Source organism: Phoenix dactylifera, unplaced genomic scaffold (assembly GCF_009389715.1).
Source record: "Phoenix dactylifera cultivar Barhee BC4 unplaced genomic scaffold, palm_55x_up_171113_PBpolish2nd_filt_p 000254F, whole genome shotgun sequence".
Taxonomy (NCBI): domain Eukaryota; kingdom Viridiplantae; phylum Streptophyta; class Magnoliopsida; order Arecales; family Arecaceae; genus Phoenix; species Phoenix dactylifera.
In genome coordinates, this window is record NW_024067747.1 from 50,001 (window position 1) to 69,287 (window position 19,287).

A 19,287-nucleotide genomic window follows, 5' to 3' on the forward strand; every position below is an offset into this window, starting at 1 on the left:
AAATGGAAAGATGCAATCCAAGCCGAATTAAATTCGCTTGCAAAGCGAAAGGTATTTGGACCTGTAGTCCAAACGCCTGAAAATGTACAACCTGTTAGCTACAAGTGGGTGTTTGTACAGAAAAGGAATGAGAATAATGAGGTTGTCAGATACAAAGCACGACTTGTAGCACAAGGTTTCTCTCAGAGACCTGGAATTGATTATGAGGAGACATATTCTCCTGTAATGGATGCAACTACATTTAGGTTTTTAATTAGTCTGGCAATTTCTGAAGGACTTCATATGCGTCTTATGGATGTAATCACAGCTTATTTATATGGATCACTTGATAATGATATTTATATGAAAGTCCCTGAAGGACTAAAAATGCCTGAAGCATGTAGTTCAAAACCCCGAAAAATATATTCAATCAAGATACAAAAATCTTTGTATGGATTAAAGCAATCTGGACGAATGTGGTATAATCGTCTTAGTACATACCTCCTGAAGGAAGGATATGTTAACAAAGCTATTAGCCCATGTGTTTTTATAAAGAAATCAAAATCTGGGTTTGTTATTATTGCAGTGTATGTTGATGATCTCAACATCATCGGAACTCCTGAAGAGCTTGCAGAAGCAGTCATATACTTAAATAGAGAATTTGAGATGAAAGATCTTGGAAAGACAAAATTTTGTCTCGGACTGCAGATCGAGCATTTATCAGATGGAATATTTGTTCATCAATCTAATTACATAGAAAAGGTGTTAAAACATTTTTATATGGATAAAGCTCATCCATTAAGTGCCCCAATGGTTGTTCGATCCTATGATATAAAGAAGGACCCTTTTCGTCCTCGAGAAGATAACGAAGAGATTCTTGTCCCTGAAGTGCCGTATCTCTGTGCAATTGGTGCACTAATGTATCTTGCTAACTATACGCGACCAGACATAGCTTTTTCTGTCAATTTATTAGCAAGATATAGTTCGGCACCAACACGGAGACATTGGAATGGTGTTAAACACATATTTCGTTATCTTCGAGGAACAACTGATTTGGGATTATTATATTCAAAACAACCAAAACCGGAACTGGTTGGATATGCAGATGCTGGATATTTGTCTGACCCACATAAAGGGCGATCACAAACGGGATATTTATTCACATATGGTGGTACTGCTATATCTTGGCGATCTATAAAGCAAACTATCACTGCCACTTCTTCCAATCATGCCGAGATACTTGCGCTTCATGAAGCAAGTCGAGAATGTGTGTGGTTGAGATCTTTGCTTCAACATATCTATGAAGAATGTAATCTTCCAACAATCAACGAGAAATCAACAATAATATATGAGGACAATACTGCATGTATTGCTCAAATAGAAAAAGGATATATTAAAAGTGATAGAACCAAGCACATCTCACCAAAATTCTTTTTCACACATGAACTCCAGAAGAAAGGTGAAATAGATGTTCGGCAGATTCGCTCAAGTGAAAATCTAGCAGACTTATTCACCAAAGCATTGCCTGCAACAATATTTAAGAAACTAGTACAGAAGATTGGTATGTGTCAACTCAGAGCCATTTGTTGACATGCTCACATGAGGGGGAGGCTTATATGCACTGTACTCTTTTTTCCTTCGCCTAGGTTTTGTCCCATTGGGTTTTCCTAGCAAGGTTTTTAATGAGACAGTTTGAAAAGCATATAATGAGAATATTGTACTCTTTTTCCTTCACTAGGATTTTTGTCCCACAGGGTTTTTTTCTAGTAAGGTTTTAATGAGGCATATTCTTAAGAGATGAATATCCAAGGGGGAGTGTTATAAAATCTTGACTCTTCATCTTCATCTCTAGATGGATATTCATCTGAATTCATCCATGACTATTCAACTTCTCGTAACCCTCCAATTTCTTCATTAATGATGAATTAATGTATTTATGGCTTTTAATCTTATGGCCTTTGATCTTTCTCCTTTGGCCTATAAATAGATGATATGTAATCTTGTATCGTGAGGTGAAAAGTAAGAAAGAATAAAAGAGCCATTTATATCTCATGCTCTCTTGTGTTTTCTTTCTCTTTATTTTCTATTGCTTTATTACTTTTACTTTTAGTTTCATATCAAGCATACCTTTTTAACATTTTTACTAAAATATCTTTATTATAAAATGGGCATGCTTATGAGTAGAGAGTAAAATAGGTATTATAAAAAATTTATTAAATTTCAATTCTTTTCTCTCCAAATTCTCTACTTATGAGAAGAAAGAAAGGAGAGAATTGAAGACCAAAATTTTTCCTCCTATTTCCTTCTTTTCTTTCCCTTTCTCTCCACTAAAAAAAATTCCAAATATCAAAATTTTTAACTTTTCTTTTCATTCCATTCCTTTTTCCTCGATTCCAAATTTTCAAATAGACCTAAATCTTGGGGAGGGGGGTTCCCGCGATTAGCCGGAGGTTGGAGGTCACGGTGGATAAGGCGAGGGAGAGGGTTGGAGGGTTCAGAGCGAGAAATCGGCGGCCGGGTGCAGGTTGGGTGGGGGAAGTCGGCAGCGTGGGTCTGGGCAGTATCGCAGGGTGTTAAATTGTTATGGTTGAGGAGTAAATTGAAAAATAAAAGTTGAGGTGGCAAACTGACATTATGGAACATAATGTTCAAAATAAATAGAAATGAGGGACCGGAGTGAATTTAAAAATCGAAGGGGCAAAATGAAATTATAGAGGGGCAGGGGCGTTACGAGAATCGAACTCGCGACCTCTCGCACCCAAAGCGAGAATCATACCACTAGACCAAACGCCCGAATTGTTGTAATGGTAAAACATATTATCTTATTAAACATAAAATAGGTATGAACTGATTTTTCCGTCACTATTTTTGTCCATGTTTAATAAAATATAAACTGTGCGTGGGCATCCACGTGCATGTTTGTATTTGATGCATCCATAATAATATTCATCATATGTGGAAGCAATTTCAATAAAACCAATGTATCTTGATGTGAAAATTACTTTATTTTTCTCTAAAACTTTGATAAATATGTCTAAGTCTTGCTTCGTATCAAACTATAAAAGAATTGACTCGCCATTTAGACCAAATTAACCACGACCCTTTTACATGACAAAAGTTAGTTTTACAAAAGAATCTCATGAAAATAAAATAGCATCCATTTAGCTTTACACGTCATCCATACAATGTATACTACTAACTTTGCATATGTATTAAAACTATCTTATACTAATTGAAGTTATTTTTTCAATTAAAATGATAAAGTCACTTCAGGCTTGGTATCATCAGCTTAGATGTGTATCTTAGCTCTGCACAAATCATAATTAGGCTTTCTCTCATCTTAGATCTTGAATAAATAAATATTATATATATTTAGCATAATAGAGATAATATAAAGTGCAGCTTATTATTGTAAGCTCAAATACATCTTCATGTTGCTTCGCACCAAAATTCGATGAGAAATAGAGAAGATAACAAACTGCAACTTAAGTACATATGTTATCTAGGGGTGGCCTTCACTCTTCACAAACTATATTTGTGGATACTCTTCATCCTAAGCTCACTAGAGAGGGCCAGTCTGCCAATGTTGTTCGACCATACGTGGACCGGATCTCCACTCATACGTGTGCCATGTACATACCGGCTCTCCGGTCCAACCACAGACCGGAGTACCAACCAATCAGGAGTCAAATTTTCAATACACATGCGAACACGCACGTGCAAGCCCTATAACTCGTTTTGGTACATTGGAAGGGGCCCATGGCTCCAAAACAAGTCGAAACGAGTCCTCTTCCCGCCAAAACACTCAAACCTCCCTCCGCAGCCGCCAAAATACTTGCAGCGCCTCCCCTTCCCCTCTCTCTCTCTCTCTCTCTCTCTCTCTCTCTCAGAAGCCATAGCCATGGCCGCCCACGGAGAAGACCTCGACCTCCTTCTCTCCCTTCGAGAAGAGAGGGTTTTGGAGACTCCGCCCGTTTCCCCTTCGTCCCATCGTTCCCATTTGCCAGGTATCTATCCTCTCTCTCTTTTCCTTATTGCAATACATTCTCTCTTTCCACTCTTAAGAACCAGCACCTCTTATCTTTCCTTGTCTCTTTTTCTCCAAGGCTACATATCAGACGATGGTTCTCGCCAAGAGGTCTCAATCCACCGACATGTCTGTATTCCGAGATGCTGTCAAAGATTACCTCGACGCTGAGCCCACCCGCACTGCTGCGACTGTTCCATCCAAGTCAAACAAGCGGAGGAGCTCCAACGAAGTGGAGGTCGAGAAGTTTTCAGGTCTACGAATCAGGTAACTAGATCATAGGCTTGTGTACCGTATTAAAAGGGAAAGAAAAGGCTATCATTTTTTAATGCATGTATGTTGCCAGAAATTCATTGGTATCCTCCGTGGAGATTAGCAACCGCTTCTCAGACATCCGATTTGTTCGGCTGCCAGCCATCAGGTAGATCTCGGAAGACATAAGAACTAGCAAATCAGATGTCTTAACTTGAATGTCCTCTGTTCGATGAAATGCTTGTCTAACAATTGAAACTCTTTTTTCTGAATAATCTTGCAACGTTGTGTTTCGGGAATGACTCTATGAACTGGGTTCTGTTAGGAATTTGTTGGTGGGCGATACTCTTTCTGGTTGCTGGGTGACGGTTGGGGTCTTAACCGAAAAGGGTGCTCCTAAAACAAGCTCGGTTGGGAAGAGCTACAGCATTTGGAAAATGGGCTGTCTGGATGAATCGGATGTCTCTGTTTTCTTGTTTGGTGATGCCTACTCCAAGAGCTGTAACGAGCCCGTAGGTTCAGTATTTGCGTTATTCAATTCTGCAGTACGGAAAGATGTAAGTAAAAATTTGTAAGCGTAGGTTTGCTCTGGAGGATTTTTTATGAGTGTCACTAATCCCCATTGCCCTGGATAGGCAAAAGGGTTCTCTTTGAGTGTCTATTCAGCTGGGCAGATGCTGAAGCTGGGGACTTCTGCTGATTATGGTGTCTGCAAAGGCAAAAGAAAGGATGGGATGGCATGCACGATGATCATAAACAGGTATGTTGAAAAACCTACCTTCTGGTTTCTTTTGGTGTTTGTGCAAATTTGTTCATTGAGATAAGCTGTGTATTTCCAACAGCTTTGCCCATACTAAATGCTACATTTATGGGATTCTAGTTATTTTTAGCGATGCATCTGTGGTACTAAAGACCAAGAAATGTACACCAAGAAAACTACCCAGCCAACATACTTAGAAATCTGTACGGATCTCAACATTGTAGATCCACAATCTGAATCTAGAACATGAAATGATATACAGAATAAATCTTGTCCTAGCCTAACCAATGTTTATCATGGTAATTTTTATTGAAGGACCTTATCATAGATTTTTCATGTTGATTAGTCATAAGGTGGGGATTTTCACTACTTCAAGACCAATTCAGAAAGTTAGCATAGTAGTTGTTAAAGAAACTTTCAAAGAGTAATAGGTGTTTGATGCCACATCCATTTAATGGGGTCTGAGTTCTAGTCCAGCCCATTTTTTGGCTTTCATGGACTCTTAATCCTTCCTGACATTATAACTACTGCTTCATCCTACTATTTCTAGAACATGGACTGGCTTGGAGTTGTCAAAAATTTATCTGTAGTTTATTTTATCTTTTTTCACAGTAACACCTGAAACTCCTCAATATTCCAAATTGTGCAGGGTTGCTTCATGTTAGAAATGAATACTTTGTTGATGTTTGCCCCAGTGCAAAGGAATAACTTTGAAAATGTCGATGCACACCAACTTTATTGACAAACAGTATTGAAGGTGTTTACTTGTATAAAATTAACTTGTTTTTTCTCTTAGTACTGCTAACACATTAAGATGGATAGTGGGGGAGGAGTATAAATTTGGGAAAGTTATACATTTTCTATCTTGTGAGTTCTCGTTGTCTTTGTTATGGTTATATTTTATTGTTTTGACATCTTTGGATGGCTAGTTTTGAGCTTGTTATTTCATTTGCTGAAAATAGTAATGTAGATTCTAAAATACATGACTATAACTCTTTGTAAAAAAATTTGGTTGCTAGTTAATTGATAAAATAGCACAGCGTTATTATATTTGCTACTTTTTAGAATCATGGTGCTATTGTGCATATTCTTTTTGACCATCAGGTCCTTGAACTTTTGCTTTATTTTTTTTCTTCTGCTGTTTCTGGTGTGTAAATTTTCCAGCTAATTTTCTGCAACATTGACTAGGTATTCTTGCTGTAAAATTTGTTGTTAGTTTATACACTGTAAACTTTATATTTTCTTATTTTCTAACTTTTATTGATTTATCATCCTTCAGACGTCAAGGAGTATATTGCAAATTCCACACAGCAGTAAGAAAGCTTGCTCAAAATCAATTAATGTCATTTACCTTTGTGATGCTCTTGGTGTAACTCATCCTATGGTTTTGTATTTATTCTTATCGACAGAAAGCTTCCCAGAAGTATTCTACCATGCGCTCTGAGCTGAAGGGTGGGTAAGTGGGTATCTATACTTAATTTTGTTTTATGTTGTCTCATATTGGTGTCTATCTTCTATGTGAAACAGTCAGTTCTTATTTTGTTTATTATTTGGTTTCAATTCTTTAGTAGATGCACTTTAAACATCTCTCGGTTGCACTCATTGGCTATTTTGCATGCATTACATTTGTAACAGGAACTTGAATTCTGCATTTAAGCTCCAGTCAGAGGGAATTTACATGGTTGATCCTCTAGCTGACAGATCAAATTTGAGGAAACCTTCACAGCCAGTGAAAGTAATGTCTGTGGATGGTCTTAAGAAGGCTTTAAGGTGGGTCTTCCATTCCTGGCCTCCAGGCAAATCTGCATTATATCACTCATGAAGCATATGGAACATATTTCTTGCTAAACTGAGAAACTGAGATCTGGCAATATGCCTAATTTCCTCCAGCCACTAGTTTTAAACAGTAAAACCCACAATCTCTCTTAGGCTAGTCTTGCCAACTTTCCCCAGCCTTCTTTCATTCCGGTCAAAGTTGGATTATTGGTTAAGGTCGAAGAAAGGCCTTTCGGTGCCCCCTTAAGAGAGAGAAAGGACTGACGACCCACTTGTTGCATAGGAAAGAATATGGTATCGCCACTCCCTTTGGCAACATCTACTAATTCGGAACTTAATTTGAAAGCCATATTTCGACCCAGATGTTTTCGAGATGCCCCTAATAACCAACGAATGGCAAGTACTTTTCCTTGTGTGGATCCTATTGTAATAGGAACTTGATGTTAAGCTAGTCTTGCCAACTAAATATAACCCCGTGTCTTTACTGCAGAGACTTGTTTTTTTTAAACTGCAGTTGGCTGCATCTGACTTCTTTCTAAACAGCTACAGTGATTTAACAATTACCAAGGTTTAGCTGTTTTGATGTTATAGACTCGTATGGCTGGCACAAGCATAATAAAGTTATATCACTCTTTCAAAAGACCATAATGTATTTCATGAAACAATTTGCTTCAATTCACTAAATGAGTCTTAACTCCAATAACACTTTATTTCCATGGACCTAACCAAGTTGGGTAGCCCACCATTTGCCTCTAGCCATTAATCTGTTAAGGTCACTCAAAATAGGAGAGTATCTCTCTGACCAATGGATCTGCCCTTCATGTAATTCATCACAGCTTGTGGATCCAGTATACTTCAAATTCTCCTGTTAACTCTGTTTAAGGTCCATGCAAGGCCATTTTAGTGCAAATTTCCAATGTCCAAATATCAAGGTTGGCCATTAAAAAAGTCTTCCTCCCGATATGTAAAGCCATTCCAGCATCTGAACTGATTTTTATAGCATCATTAAGTGGAGTTTTCCACTTCACCCATCTTGTTTTTGGTGCGGTTTTCCTGTTGGGCTTTCGGATATTCTTTGGTATTCCATTGCTTGTCTGACAGCTCTCCAAGCTATGTTCCCCTTCTCCTCTTCAACTCCTCTAAAGATAAACTTTATCCTGATCTTTCAATGAATTCCAACATCCTCGGCTGCTGTCTTAAGATGCTTTATCCTGATCTTCTGTATCTGTTCAATGGAAAAGAAATCCTGTTCATTTGCTCCATACTACGTGAATGACTTGGAATAAAGAAATTGAAATTTTACAGTAACCTTTCTTTCTGAAGCATTGACTAATTTTTGCCTTTTCATAATAAAGATTTCTGGATGCACTTAATCTTTAACTGTTTATGCTCTAGAGCTTGCCTTTTCTTTTTGTCTTTCTGGACATGTTACTGATGATACTGTAGATGATCAGTAATGCAGATAAGGTGACCACTAATAGCCAATCACAGGGAATAAGATTCCTTACACAAGTTACAGGTATAAGATCATCCTCCATTTGGGTCTTTTCCAATTGGTCTATTTCAGTTCACTTATTAGACCTTTGTGCTTGCGTTCACCAGCTAATATGGAATCCAAGATAACAAATAAAGGATCTTCAAAGCTGAACCAAATCAAGGGCAGCTCAGACAAAAGGTGATCGAGAGTGCTTGTCCTCCAAATATTCTTTTTCCTCTTTTTTTTGTTTTTGTTTTTCTTTTCAGGTCTTGATTTCAGGCTAAGCACTTTTGCAATTCTTCAGGTCATCGTTAGCCATGAAAACGACATCCAAAGTAGTCGGAAAAGGTGAACAGCTAGATGCTAAAAGAAAGAAAACTCATCATGCTTCTGTGAACATGATAGAGCTTGACATTGTTAGTTCGGATGACGAAAGTTGATGCCAAGGGATATCTTCTTCTGCGAAGGCTGTTTCCCTACATATCTCCAATCAATATGTGCAGTGAGGAAACTCTTAAAGCAGGAGTGGAAGTTATGCTCGAAGATCCGAGGTTTCCAGCAACTTTATATTTTGTTGATGGTTGCTGAGACCATGCTAATGGCAGAGCTGGTCCAAATAGATGCATTGTAGCAATTTTTTCTTGCATGTGCATCATGCCTGTTATAATAAAATTTATGTCATAAGTTATAGGCATTTACTTTGGGGATGGATGGGTATTTACCTGGAATTACTTTATTGAGTTATATTGATCAATTGTTTATCTTTTTATACAGTGGCCTCTCAATCAAATTACTCAGCAATAGATCTGAAACAATACAAGTCTTCGGCATGAGGGAAAATAAGGAAAGCCATTACAACTAGAGGATTCGAGGTGCACTGGTAGTTCGATTTACATTGGGTTCAATCCTGTCACAATTTTTTTAATAAAATTATATCATTTTTTAATGTTTTTTATTTTTCTGGAAAAACTTGCATGTGAAGTTTTTCTTCTGGGTAACTAATTTTTCTTATTTTTCCCAACAAAATTCTATAATGAAAATTTTCTTTCCTTTCAGATTTTATTAGTAATTTTTATTGGGGGGAAGGCTTCTATAACTAATTCTTGTATGCTTTCTTCCAAAAAACTTCTATAATGAAAATTGTCTTCTAAATTTTATTATATTTTTGTTGTCAATTTTTTATTTTTCCCAAAAAATTAATTATATAAATAATTTTTCTTGTTTTTTCAAAAAACTTCTATAACTTAGCATTTTTTGAGGGTCACTAGAATAAAATTTTTTTAGTTTTTATTAGTATTTTTGTTGTGGGTAAACACTATTCTTTTTTTATTTTTTCAAAAACCTTCTATAATAGAAATTTTCTTCTAGTTGTTATTATTTTCTATCTATTTTGAATTTTTCCCAGATAATCCTATGACTAATTTTTCCTATACTTTTCAAGAAACCTCTATCACAAAGTATTTTTGTTAGGTGGAAAAACTTCTATAACAAATTCTTTTATTTTCCAAAAATCTTCTATGATAATTTTTTTTCATTCAGATTTTATTATTTTTCAGTTGTGGGTAAAAAAGTTCTGTAATTAATTTTTTTCCCAAAAAAATCTATAATAATTTTTTTTTGAGATTTTATAAATATTTTTGTTGTGGGGAAAATATGAATACAACGTGAAATGGGAACGTGATTGTTCGTTTCATGATCATCCATTTCATACAATAAATAACAAACCAAATTCAATGATTGCAAAATATTAGTAGATAAGTTTTTTTTTTGCCCCCAAGAAATATACTGTGAAAGTTGAAGCCCTTTCTCACTAAAGCACACCTCAAATCCCCATCCCCTCCCCCCCAACATGAAATCAAACTGTTATATGTTTCATTTCTTAGCATAGAAAGGAGATTATTTCATTGATAAAAGCCATACTCAAACAACCACGAGGGAAGCTAAACTAATAACTTCCACAAGGTACATCATTACAAGCATCACACCAGAAGCAGCGACACAAACAAAAACCTCCATTACAGCAGCATAGCAGCAGCCTTCAAACACACATAAAATTAAGCAAAGTCCATACAGAACGAAAATTTCAGAGACTTGAGCAGATGGATATATAGAAGTAGAGTGCATGGCTGATTCCACGTCAAATGTTGGTGAAGCGGAGGTACTCCTTCTTCGACGGGAGATCAACAGTCTCGTATCCTTGTGGGAACATTTTCTTCGCTTCTTCGTTGGAAACGCTTGGTGAAATGACCACCTTTTCTCCAGGCTTCCAGTTCACTGGAGTTGCGATCTTGAGCTTTGCTGCCTTTTGAAGAGACTCCACAACCCTCACAACCTCATCCATGTTTCTCCCAGTTGTTGCAGGGTAGAGGATGCTCAACTTAATCTTCTTGTCTGGGCCTATCACATGGAGGGCTCTTGATGGGAGCTCGAGTCCGGAGGAGTCCTTTTGATCTGGGTCCACCATGTTGAGTTGCCTGATCACCTCTCTATTAGGGTCTGCCACTATTGGATATCTCACATTGCACCCGGGCTTCAGAACAGTAGAGCAAAATTTAATTTTCATTCACATTTTGCACAAAACTAATAGAGCATGAATCCTCTATGGTGCTGTTGCACGTTATCATCGAAGATGAACGACCATCAAACAAAACGGCTTTATATATCATACACAATATGCTTTGTTTGATGGCGTCCGTCTATCTGATACTGCAGACGATCTCGGGACATATGTGATGGAGGCAAAAATATCTTTATTGCATACCTTGTAGGAGGAGAAACACTAGCAGTTTTTATACTAGTGTGCTGATATGAAAGCTTAAAGGTATGCATGCGAAGAACTGAAAAAAAAGGAAAAAAAGATATAGAACAAAAATATCTCTATTGTGGAGCTGAATTGGAGGGGTCTAATTAATTTCAAAACAAAGGCTATCTATGTACTGCAAATAGCCTATGATATAGAACTATCTCTCTCTAATTCAATCATGGTTGGAAAAGATCCTGGAATCATCTGATGTAGTGTGAGAACTACGTGTTTAAATGGCAGTCTCCATTTAGACACTTCAATGCTGGTAATATTGTTTCTTCAGAATTGTTTGTAAAAGTTGGGAGCCGCTAGTTTAGGATTGCTCAAAATGAAGGGGACTATATTGTTGCAACCATTAGAGTGCCTTATTTTAAGCAGGCAACATATTCCACAAAACCGAGATAATTTAAAGAAAAAAAGGTTGTCAATAAGCAAAAATTTTACAAACATTGATCACTTTGACAATTTCAAAGTTTGCAGAGAGGGAAAACATAAGAGAAAAAATAGCTATTTGACATTTTGGTTAGACGATTTGTATTAAAAATTCAAAATCTTTCGGTTGATTCAATAAAACGGTTTTTTTTTAATTCTAGGAACTGCAAGATTACCAATAATACAATCACTTCTTGCAATGGCCCATTCATTTTTATTGTAATTGCAAATGCTAACAATCAAAACAGTTATTACATTATTTCTAAACCGACTACACTATGCTGCGCACGCGCGGACGAACTACATTACCGTGTAAGCCTCGATGTCTTTAATCCATTCCACGTGCGACACCACATCATCACATGACACTCCTAGCAGCTTCACCCCTCGCTTCTCGAACTCCTCAGCATACAATGCAATCTTCCCCAGCTCCGTGGTGCACACTGGAGTGAAGTCAGCTGCATGCACGAACACCCAATCATCAACACTAGGAGGGCAAATGAGCCAAGCAGCTTGCAAGCTGCTCGAGTTAACTTAGATCCAAGCTTGATTTGACTCAAGTATTATCGAGCTTGAGTCGAGCTCGCATAGCAAAATACTTAGCTCGAAGACTCGCAAACCTAGTTAAATATATAAACTTTAAATAATATCATATTTTATTTATAATACATATTATTAATTTAATATCTTAAAAATATAATATTTATATTTTCAACATGATCTAACTCTTAACTTTTAACCATATTTTTTTTAACAAGGATCAAGAATTCGAGCTCGAGTCGAGGTTCGAACTTGAAACTTCGACCGATCTCGAGTCGAATTTCGAGCTCAAATATTTCGAATCGAGTCGAGCTGAGCCTGTAAAAATAATAAATACATACGTGGAGTACAATTCCCTATGAACATGAGATGGAGTACAATGTACCAGGGTGGGAGAAGATCACGGCCCATCCATCACCGATGAAGTCGTGGATTTGGATTGGTCCGTGGGTGGAGTCCACCAGAAGGTCAGGGATCGTGTCGCCAATCGTGAGGCCCGGCATGATTAATTTGGACTTTGGATGGCTAAGATTTTTTGTGGATTCCAAGGAAGATAGAGAGAGAAGGCAATGAGAGCTAAGGGATTCGGTGCCATGTTTATATAGGCTTGGGGGAGAGAGGGAGGGGGGCGGGTTGCGTGATTGTGTCCTCGTGGTACGACTCGCGTCTGCTAGTGGGAGTGTGGTTGTACTAAGCCAGATGCCACCAAACGAGAGCCTTATCTAGTGTACTACTTTGGTCATCATATCAAGAAACAAAAAATAAAAAAGGGTGCTACTTGAGCTATCTGTGGGCGCCGACGGCATAGCCTATGGGTGGGTTGTCTGCGGTTCCAAGTTTCCGTTTTCTTGTGCTTGAAATTTTCCAGAAAAAAATTGTAGCGTTTGAAATAATGAGTGTGAAGTTGATCGTAATCAATACCGCTAGCTAGCTAAATACATTTTATTATCTAATTTGGTGTTTATTAAAGTAAACCATGTATTTTTCTTGGCTAAGTTGGATGATATGTTGTAGCATTTGATGGTAATCTTTTTTTAGGACTATGTAAATATATGTACATTTATATATTATATGTATAGGGTTTCATAGTGGCTCTGTTTTACAATGCGATGGCTAGGACAGCTATTGATGCAACCTGTGATGATACAGTAGCTTATCTTGACCATATTTTTTGCTTATAGAATGTTGCCGCTTCAAATTAGCCCGACCAAGATGTCGAGATGCTAAGTTGATGGAGGGTTCGGATGATTAGCTGTTCATACCCTAGAGGTTGGCCGAAGATCGTACCTCTAAGATGGTAAAATGGAGGTCGTTGAACTTGGATGGTGATGGCTCCGACACTGATTACTCTCGAAATGGTGCTGAAAAAAAAGATCGTGCTCGGACCTTCGCTTTGATGCTGAATCCAATTTGAAACAGTAAATATGAAAAAAGTTCTCTTGCCGGAGGATGTCCGACAAGAAATTCCTCAATGCCTAAGTCAGACGGACTCTCATGGAACAACAGAGGTGTTGTGGGAGCGGCAGCATAAGGGCGTAAGAGGGCTTGAGAGCACCTACATATAGGTTCCCACTAAAATGGTTTATATAGACGAGAGTTGATGCTCATTTTTTAGGAAATTCAAGCGTGCAGATCAACTATTTTTGGTAGCTTACCGCACATCACAAAAGTGCATTTCATCACGCATCACACTCCACGCATCTCGCCCATGAAGTTATGAAAAATCGCTCCTGGTTGTGGCCGAGGTGTCGTCATCTAGAGGGAGGATTTGAAATTCGAGGGCTCTCTATGTGCCGCTGCATCAGCTATATGGCAGATTTTGACTGGTTGATTAAAAGCTTCATGACAAGCTCTATATGATCATTTTACTATGACGACCATAGTTGGTTCCGAGGCATATCATTATCATGGACAACAAATTTGCTACAAAAAAAAATAATATATGATTCAACACTATAACTTCCACATGTTAGTGACTATTTTTATGCCTATGATGGCTTTCATCTACATCGATCTTAGCTATATATAATGCGGCAGCTTTGGTTGATGCTATTGTCTGACTTTAATTACTTCTGAAAGTTAAGTATAAAATAAAAAGAAACAAGAAATACAATAGCTTGAAATTTTTTGTTTTATTTGATCTATTTACATGCATGTGCATGTATGAGAGAGGGCAGGGGTCCGGTAAATGTGAATTTGCTCTGCACGATAGCTTCAATCTCGTGGAAGGGAAACATGTTGATCTCCATACTTAAAAGATTTTAGCTATGGTCGAAAAGAACAATTTTAATAGTCACACCAAACGAGGGATAAGTCTTATGGAAAGGCTCCAAAGCCAATCCTAGATAGCTAGCCTTAACATTAATCTTTTAATAAGAACATATCACTTCACCAAACATGCCACTCAAATTTTCAATGATAAAAAAAAACCATGCCTCTCCAATTAGGTACTGTCCAAATTTAATCCACTGGATTTGGATTAATAAAATTTGAAGTGTTTGTTTTCCCTTTACGTATGCCATGACGATGACCGCCGAGCAAAAGTCCAATTGATCCAAAAAATGGGGTCCTCTCTGTGTCTCTGTCCAAACCTTGTGGTGGTTTAAAATTCTTCAGGGGAGATGAACCGAGCTATTCCTGAAAGCAAATGGGCATTATATTAGTCGCATAGATGGCCATTAAAAGGCCATGCAAGTGTGAACATGGCAAACTTAGGGAGATTCGTTTAGCCTAGTTGCACCTCGGACGAGAAGGAATCGATGTCATTGGTTTGACTTCATCAGCCAACTTGAGGTTGGGACCTTTCAAACTTGTCTTATCCATGTACATCTTGTAGACATCGTCACATTACTCTTTAAGTTGTCATTTGACCCACCTGTGATATATGATATACTGCTACTTCCATGGAACTCACTTTTCTGGGGAGACTTCCCTAATAAACCCTAAACCAAAGGCAATGTAGAGAAGCCTCAATATCTTTTATGCTATAATGTTTATGATATTCTTCTTTGTTTTTAATTCTTTCTGTTGGTAATGAATGGTAGACTCTTTGATAGCACTTTGCCAGCTTAATGTTGTAATTTGCCCTAAAACACACATACATACATATATGCTAGATATTTTTTTCTCATAGGAGCCAAAAGTTTGTAATAAGGGCAAAACTACAGTCACAAGAAGCTTGAAAGTCTCAGAAGAGCAGCAAACTAAATATAACCTAAGGACTCCTTGATCTTAAGTTGACAGCTCAGGTGGAATATAAGATATCTCAAACTTTGCAAGCAACCCTTCAATTGAATTACATGTAAAACTGATAAAAGAAATTCTCTAGGAGGAATTCTCTGTTCAAGCATTTTCTAAAAATATATTGTCAACTTTTTACCTAGTCTAGGCTTTAGGCTATTTGTTGAGAATTGCAAGTTACAGAATCCATTGAGTTCCTACCAAGCATGAGACCAAATTACTCTAATTTAGCTTGCTCTCTCTACTTGAAGATAATTTACTTGAAAATTTCCCCTGCAAAGCTACCTTGTTCATGACATTGCGAAGCGGCAAGCAAGATATGCAGGCTGACAGAAAGTTCATAAATTTAATTCTTTCATGCATGTCCAAAAAAATCAGGGAAGAAACTACAGAAGGATAAAGGACTGCAGCTGCTTGAATGATAGATGACATCTCCAAGCTGTAATAATAAGTTCAGATGCTCACTCCTACCTAACAGACCTACTATAAAACCTTGCCTCAAAATTTTAGAAAACAAAAGAAAAGAAGTAAAAGGAAAGTAGAACAAGAAAAAACATTGCGATATAGCAGGAATGAAAGATATTAGACTTGCATAGGATGATCCAGAAAGATCACCAGACTTGATGTGGATTACTTTGGCTACTAGCATGTAACCTAACTCATGGTACTTGCAGAATTTTTATGTGTGCATTATACAAGCATTAATAGTAACTACAAACTTACTAACCATATACGTTTCTAGACTTACCCTAATTCTCCCAACAATTCTTAACACCTTATCCCGATTTATCCTCATACATTGCTCATCACACTACAGAAAGAACAAGGAGAAATTGAAAGGGCAAACTTGTTCAATTCTACGAAAAATCATCATATTCTACCTCATGATTACAAAAAGATTCAAACAACATTTTCAACATTCAGGTAATAATTACAGGGGGATAACAGCCTTCCCAAGTCCCAACCGTCATTTTGCACTATCCCTATTTATTCTTTCCTATCCTAGAACTACTTGTACTCACCATGGATAAATGGAAATTATCCATGATTTTCTTATCCCGTTTCCAAACGGGGTGTCTTAAACGGAGCGACTAGAACCACAAGACTCCTAAACTGAACTTGATTGCATAAGAGTTTGCATATGTTTTAATCAGGTATTCCATTTACCTGCACTCTCTTAAGCATTATTCTGTGGCCAAAAAAAAAACACATGCGATCAAGTTTTTTCTATGATGAGGACACGGCAGATCTTGTTCAGCCAAAAAAAATATTCTTCCACATCCTAGTTTTAAGACATGTTCAACTATAGTTTTCCAGTATTGAACAAAAAGTCCCCTCCAACCCACCTATTCTTGCCAAGAAGTCAAGATGGCAAATGACTAGGGTTCGGGTTGTTTCTTTGTGCGAAATTGTTCTTCTTTCATGACGTTGACCATTGGATCATACCTCGATATTAGAGCGCACAGAACTTTTTTATCTATTAGCTTGTACGGATCTAAAAAGCGACTATTATGCGATCCAATGGTGAATTTGTGTGAAGAAAGACGAATCATTCTTTCACGTGAAAGATACAACCTTTGTCCTAATGAGCCTGGGTCAAGAAGTACTCCATGGACAAACAAAAGTCCAATGCCAACAAACCCTCCACCTCCACTGCCCTGTTTATGCTTCTTTTGCCTCTCGAGTCATTGATGCTTGAAAGGTAAGAGACAACTTTTCTCCCTTGCGGTTACAACTCTTGGCTTAAAGTATTGCATGGGCCACCACCTTCTTTTTTGTGCATATTTGTCTGGAGAAAGTTGCAACAATCTCCTGCTCCAAATAAAATTTGCCCAGTTCTAAGGACATTGTCATCAAAATATTTTTTTAACAAATAATCATTTTTCCAAACGCCACAACCACACAACCTTAAGATCTAAGAAGTGGGTGCCCTAAACACTGCTCAGCCATCAATACCATGAAACCAGCTTGACCATTTAAAAAGACTGTTATAAATCTGATTTAAAATAAAACTGGCAAATTTGTGAAATATTTAGAAAGAGTTCAGAAAAACCATACGTTAAAAAAAATGACAAACCAAACTGCTAGCAACCATATATGATCTTATTAGTTCGAACCATGCAAAGATTTTTAAAATTGATCATCAATAACTCTTGAACGTAGAATCCATGCATAATCCAAAAATAAATAAATAGTTGAGAATATATAATTTGTTCCTGGAGTATGATTTAGTGGATCATTAGCTAAGAAAAAAAATAGAAATAATTTGAGATTATTATTATTATTTTTAAAAAATATTGTCACTATAATTTGTGGGTGCAAGATGAATTGCATATAGTTTTATTTAGGCAAATGTCTGATAAACTTTAATCCAATATATGCGCATTAATCTAGTCTCATGAACTAAAATTCTACAACCAAACTAGTAGATTGTGTAATCCCCTGATCGCTATCTTGAAGTTGGCCATATATCAAACAGAAAACCACGTGAATTTTTTTCTTTTTATTAGCATGGTCGTAGAGAGCGTGGGTTATCCTCTTGTCAATTATGTCCAGCTTTTAGTAGCTGGAAGAGGACTAGACGCCAACCCTCGTGACTCCATCTGGAAGGAAGCACGGGCCATTGGCTTTCCTGTGAGGCCGTGACTGGCATTTGGAGTTATGTTCGCGTTCGGGATTACCGCCTTTTGCTTCGAGATATTTGGATCATAATGAGTGAAGATGTTGTCTTTCAGACCAAGCATATATATAAAGAGATAAATAGGCCGCAGATTTGGTGATCTTGTTTGTGGCCGAGGAGGCTCTGTGCATGGAAGAAAGAAAGTTGCCTACAGCATTTCGAAACTTGTTGTTTTTTTCAAGACTTATGTTGACTCATCACTCAGATGATTTTGTATGAGTGGACCATGCATCTTTACCAGAGGGTTTATACAGTATTTTATTTTCTGATTTTATTAGCTGCATTTGCACTCGTCCAATGTGAACCTCCGTTGTTAAAAAAAATTAATAATAATTTTGGATGTATTCATCTAAGATGTGTATGAATCCTTCATTATAGCCAATAATAATAATAATAAAATATAAAAAAAATATTCCTGGGACCCAGTGATATGAGCTTTAGTGGCTGACCAGTCCTCCCAACTTTTTTGGCACTGTCTGTGGACTAACGTTCTGAGCGGAGATGGCCCGGTGGCTAACAAACAAAAACCTGGTTTGCTTTCGCTGGAAGCAAAAATAAAGAGATGTTTTATGATTTTTGCTCTGAGATTTTAGGGGTATATAGAATATAGCGATCTTTGTTTTTTATTTTTTGAATAGAGAGATTTTTTTTTGCTATTCATTAAAAAAAAATACAACGTGCTTTCCAAAAGAAAAATTACAATTACATACCAAGTTTTAAAAAATTCATACACTCCCTGCCCAGTGCAATCACCAGCCATTTGTATGTAGTAAAACGATTGATGGAGAGATAACAAATGATATACATAAGCGATGAATAATTTTTATTATGAGCGATACTATGTCATGTTGCTACAACAAATGATGCGAAGTATCATTTCTATATTAGCGTAAGAAATATTTTGCAATTACTGGAAGTTGTATCGAATAAATTATGGCCAATTCATGAATTAACTGTGAAATTTATGAATATGCTGTGAACAGTTCAAGATCTGCATTAGTTCGTTTATCAAGAACTAAATTAGGAAATCTTTAGTAAACAAAAAATTAATAATAACTATATATAGTTTCTTTCAATAATTCAGAGAATATTGCCACTACGATCTTTCCCCACCTCACATTATCAAGTGTTTTGTTTTATCATGCCGGACATATGATAGAAATTAGGAGCGAGGAAGAATAACAGACTAACTTGTTTAAAAACATAAACATAATTTTTCCAATTTTGCTCTCTCTTTTTTTTGGGCATTATTTAGATTAGCAAGATGAGTTAGAGAATCATTTAGCCAGCATAAAATAGAAAATAATTCTATAGTTTTCTA

The 19,287-nt window shown here is 37.0% G+C and overlaps 2 protein-coding genes and 1 non-coding gene across 3 annotated transcripts; 1 reads left to right on the forward strand and 2 right to left on the reverse strand.

Annotated features, from left to right (window-relative positions):
- Positions 1-2,700: 2,700 nt before the first annotated feature.
- On the reverse strand, positions 2,701-2,772 carry TRNAP-UGG. Its single transcript has one exon. It is a non-coding gene; the product is annotated as a tRNA-Pro (tRNA).
- Positions 2,773-3,748: 976 nt separating this feature from the next.
- On the forward strand, positions 3,749-9,040 carry LOC120105299 (protein MCM10 homolog). Its single transcript, XM_039117637.1, is given in 12 exon segments — positions 3,749-3,986; positions 4,086-4,108; positions 4,110-4,273; positions 4,353-4,427; positions 4,584-4,815; positions 4,894-5,018; positions 6,298-6,331; positions 6,428-6,474; positions 6,654-6,788; positions 8,249-8,313; positions 8,397-8,469; positions 8,576-9,040. Coding segments are annotated over 12 exon segments (1,215 nt in total). The 5' UTR covers positions 3,749-3,880; the 3' UTR covers positions 8,712-9,040.
- A 1,106-nt stretch (positions 9,041-10,146) lies between these two features.
- LOC103719241 (1-Cys peroxiredoxin-like) lies at positions 10,147-12,611 on the reverse strand. Its single transcript, XM_008808385.4, has 3 exons — positions 12,432-12,611; positions 11,816-11,964; positions 10,147-10,801 (listed from the first exon to the last, which is right to left on the reverse strand). The coding sequence occupies exons 1-3, from the start codon at positions 12,547-12,549 to the stop codon at positions 10,409-10,411; spliced, it is 660 nt and encodes a 219-aa protein (XP_008806607.2). The 5' UTR covers positions 12,550-12,611; the 3' UTR covers positions 10,147-10,408.
- Positions 12,612-19,287: the final 6,676 nt, after the last annotated feature.

Coding starts and splice junctions, on each gene's coding strand:
- LOC103719241 (XM_008808385.4), bottom strand. CDS start 12,549: ATGCCGGGCCTCACGATTGGCGACACGATCCCTGACCTTCTGGTGGAC. Junction 11,965..12,431: donor CGTGATCTTCTCCCACCCTG/GTACATTGTACT, acceptor TCGTGCATGCAG/CTGACTTCACTCCAGTGTGC. Junction 10,802..11,815: donor AAGACATCGAGGCTTACACG/GTAATGTAGTTC, acceptor ACTGTTCTGAAG/CCCGGGTGCAATGTGAGATA.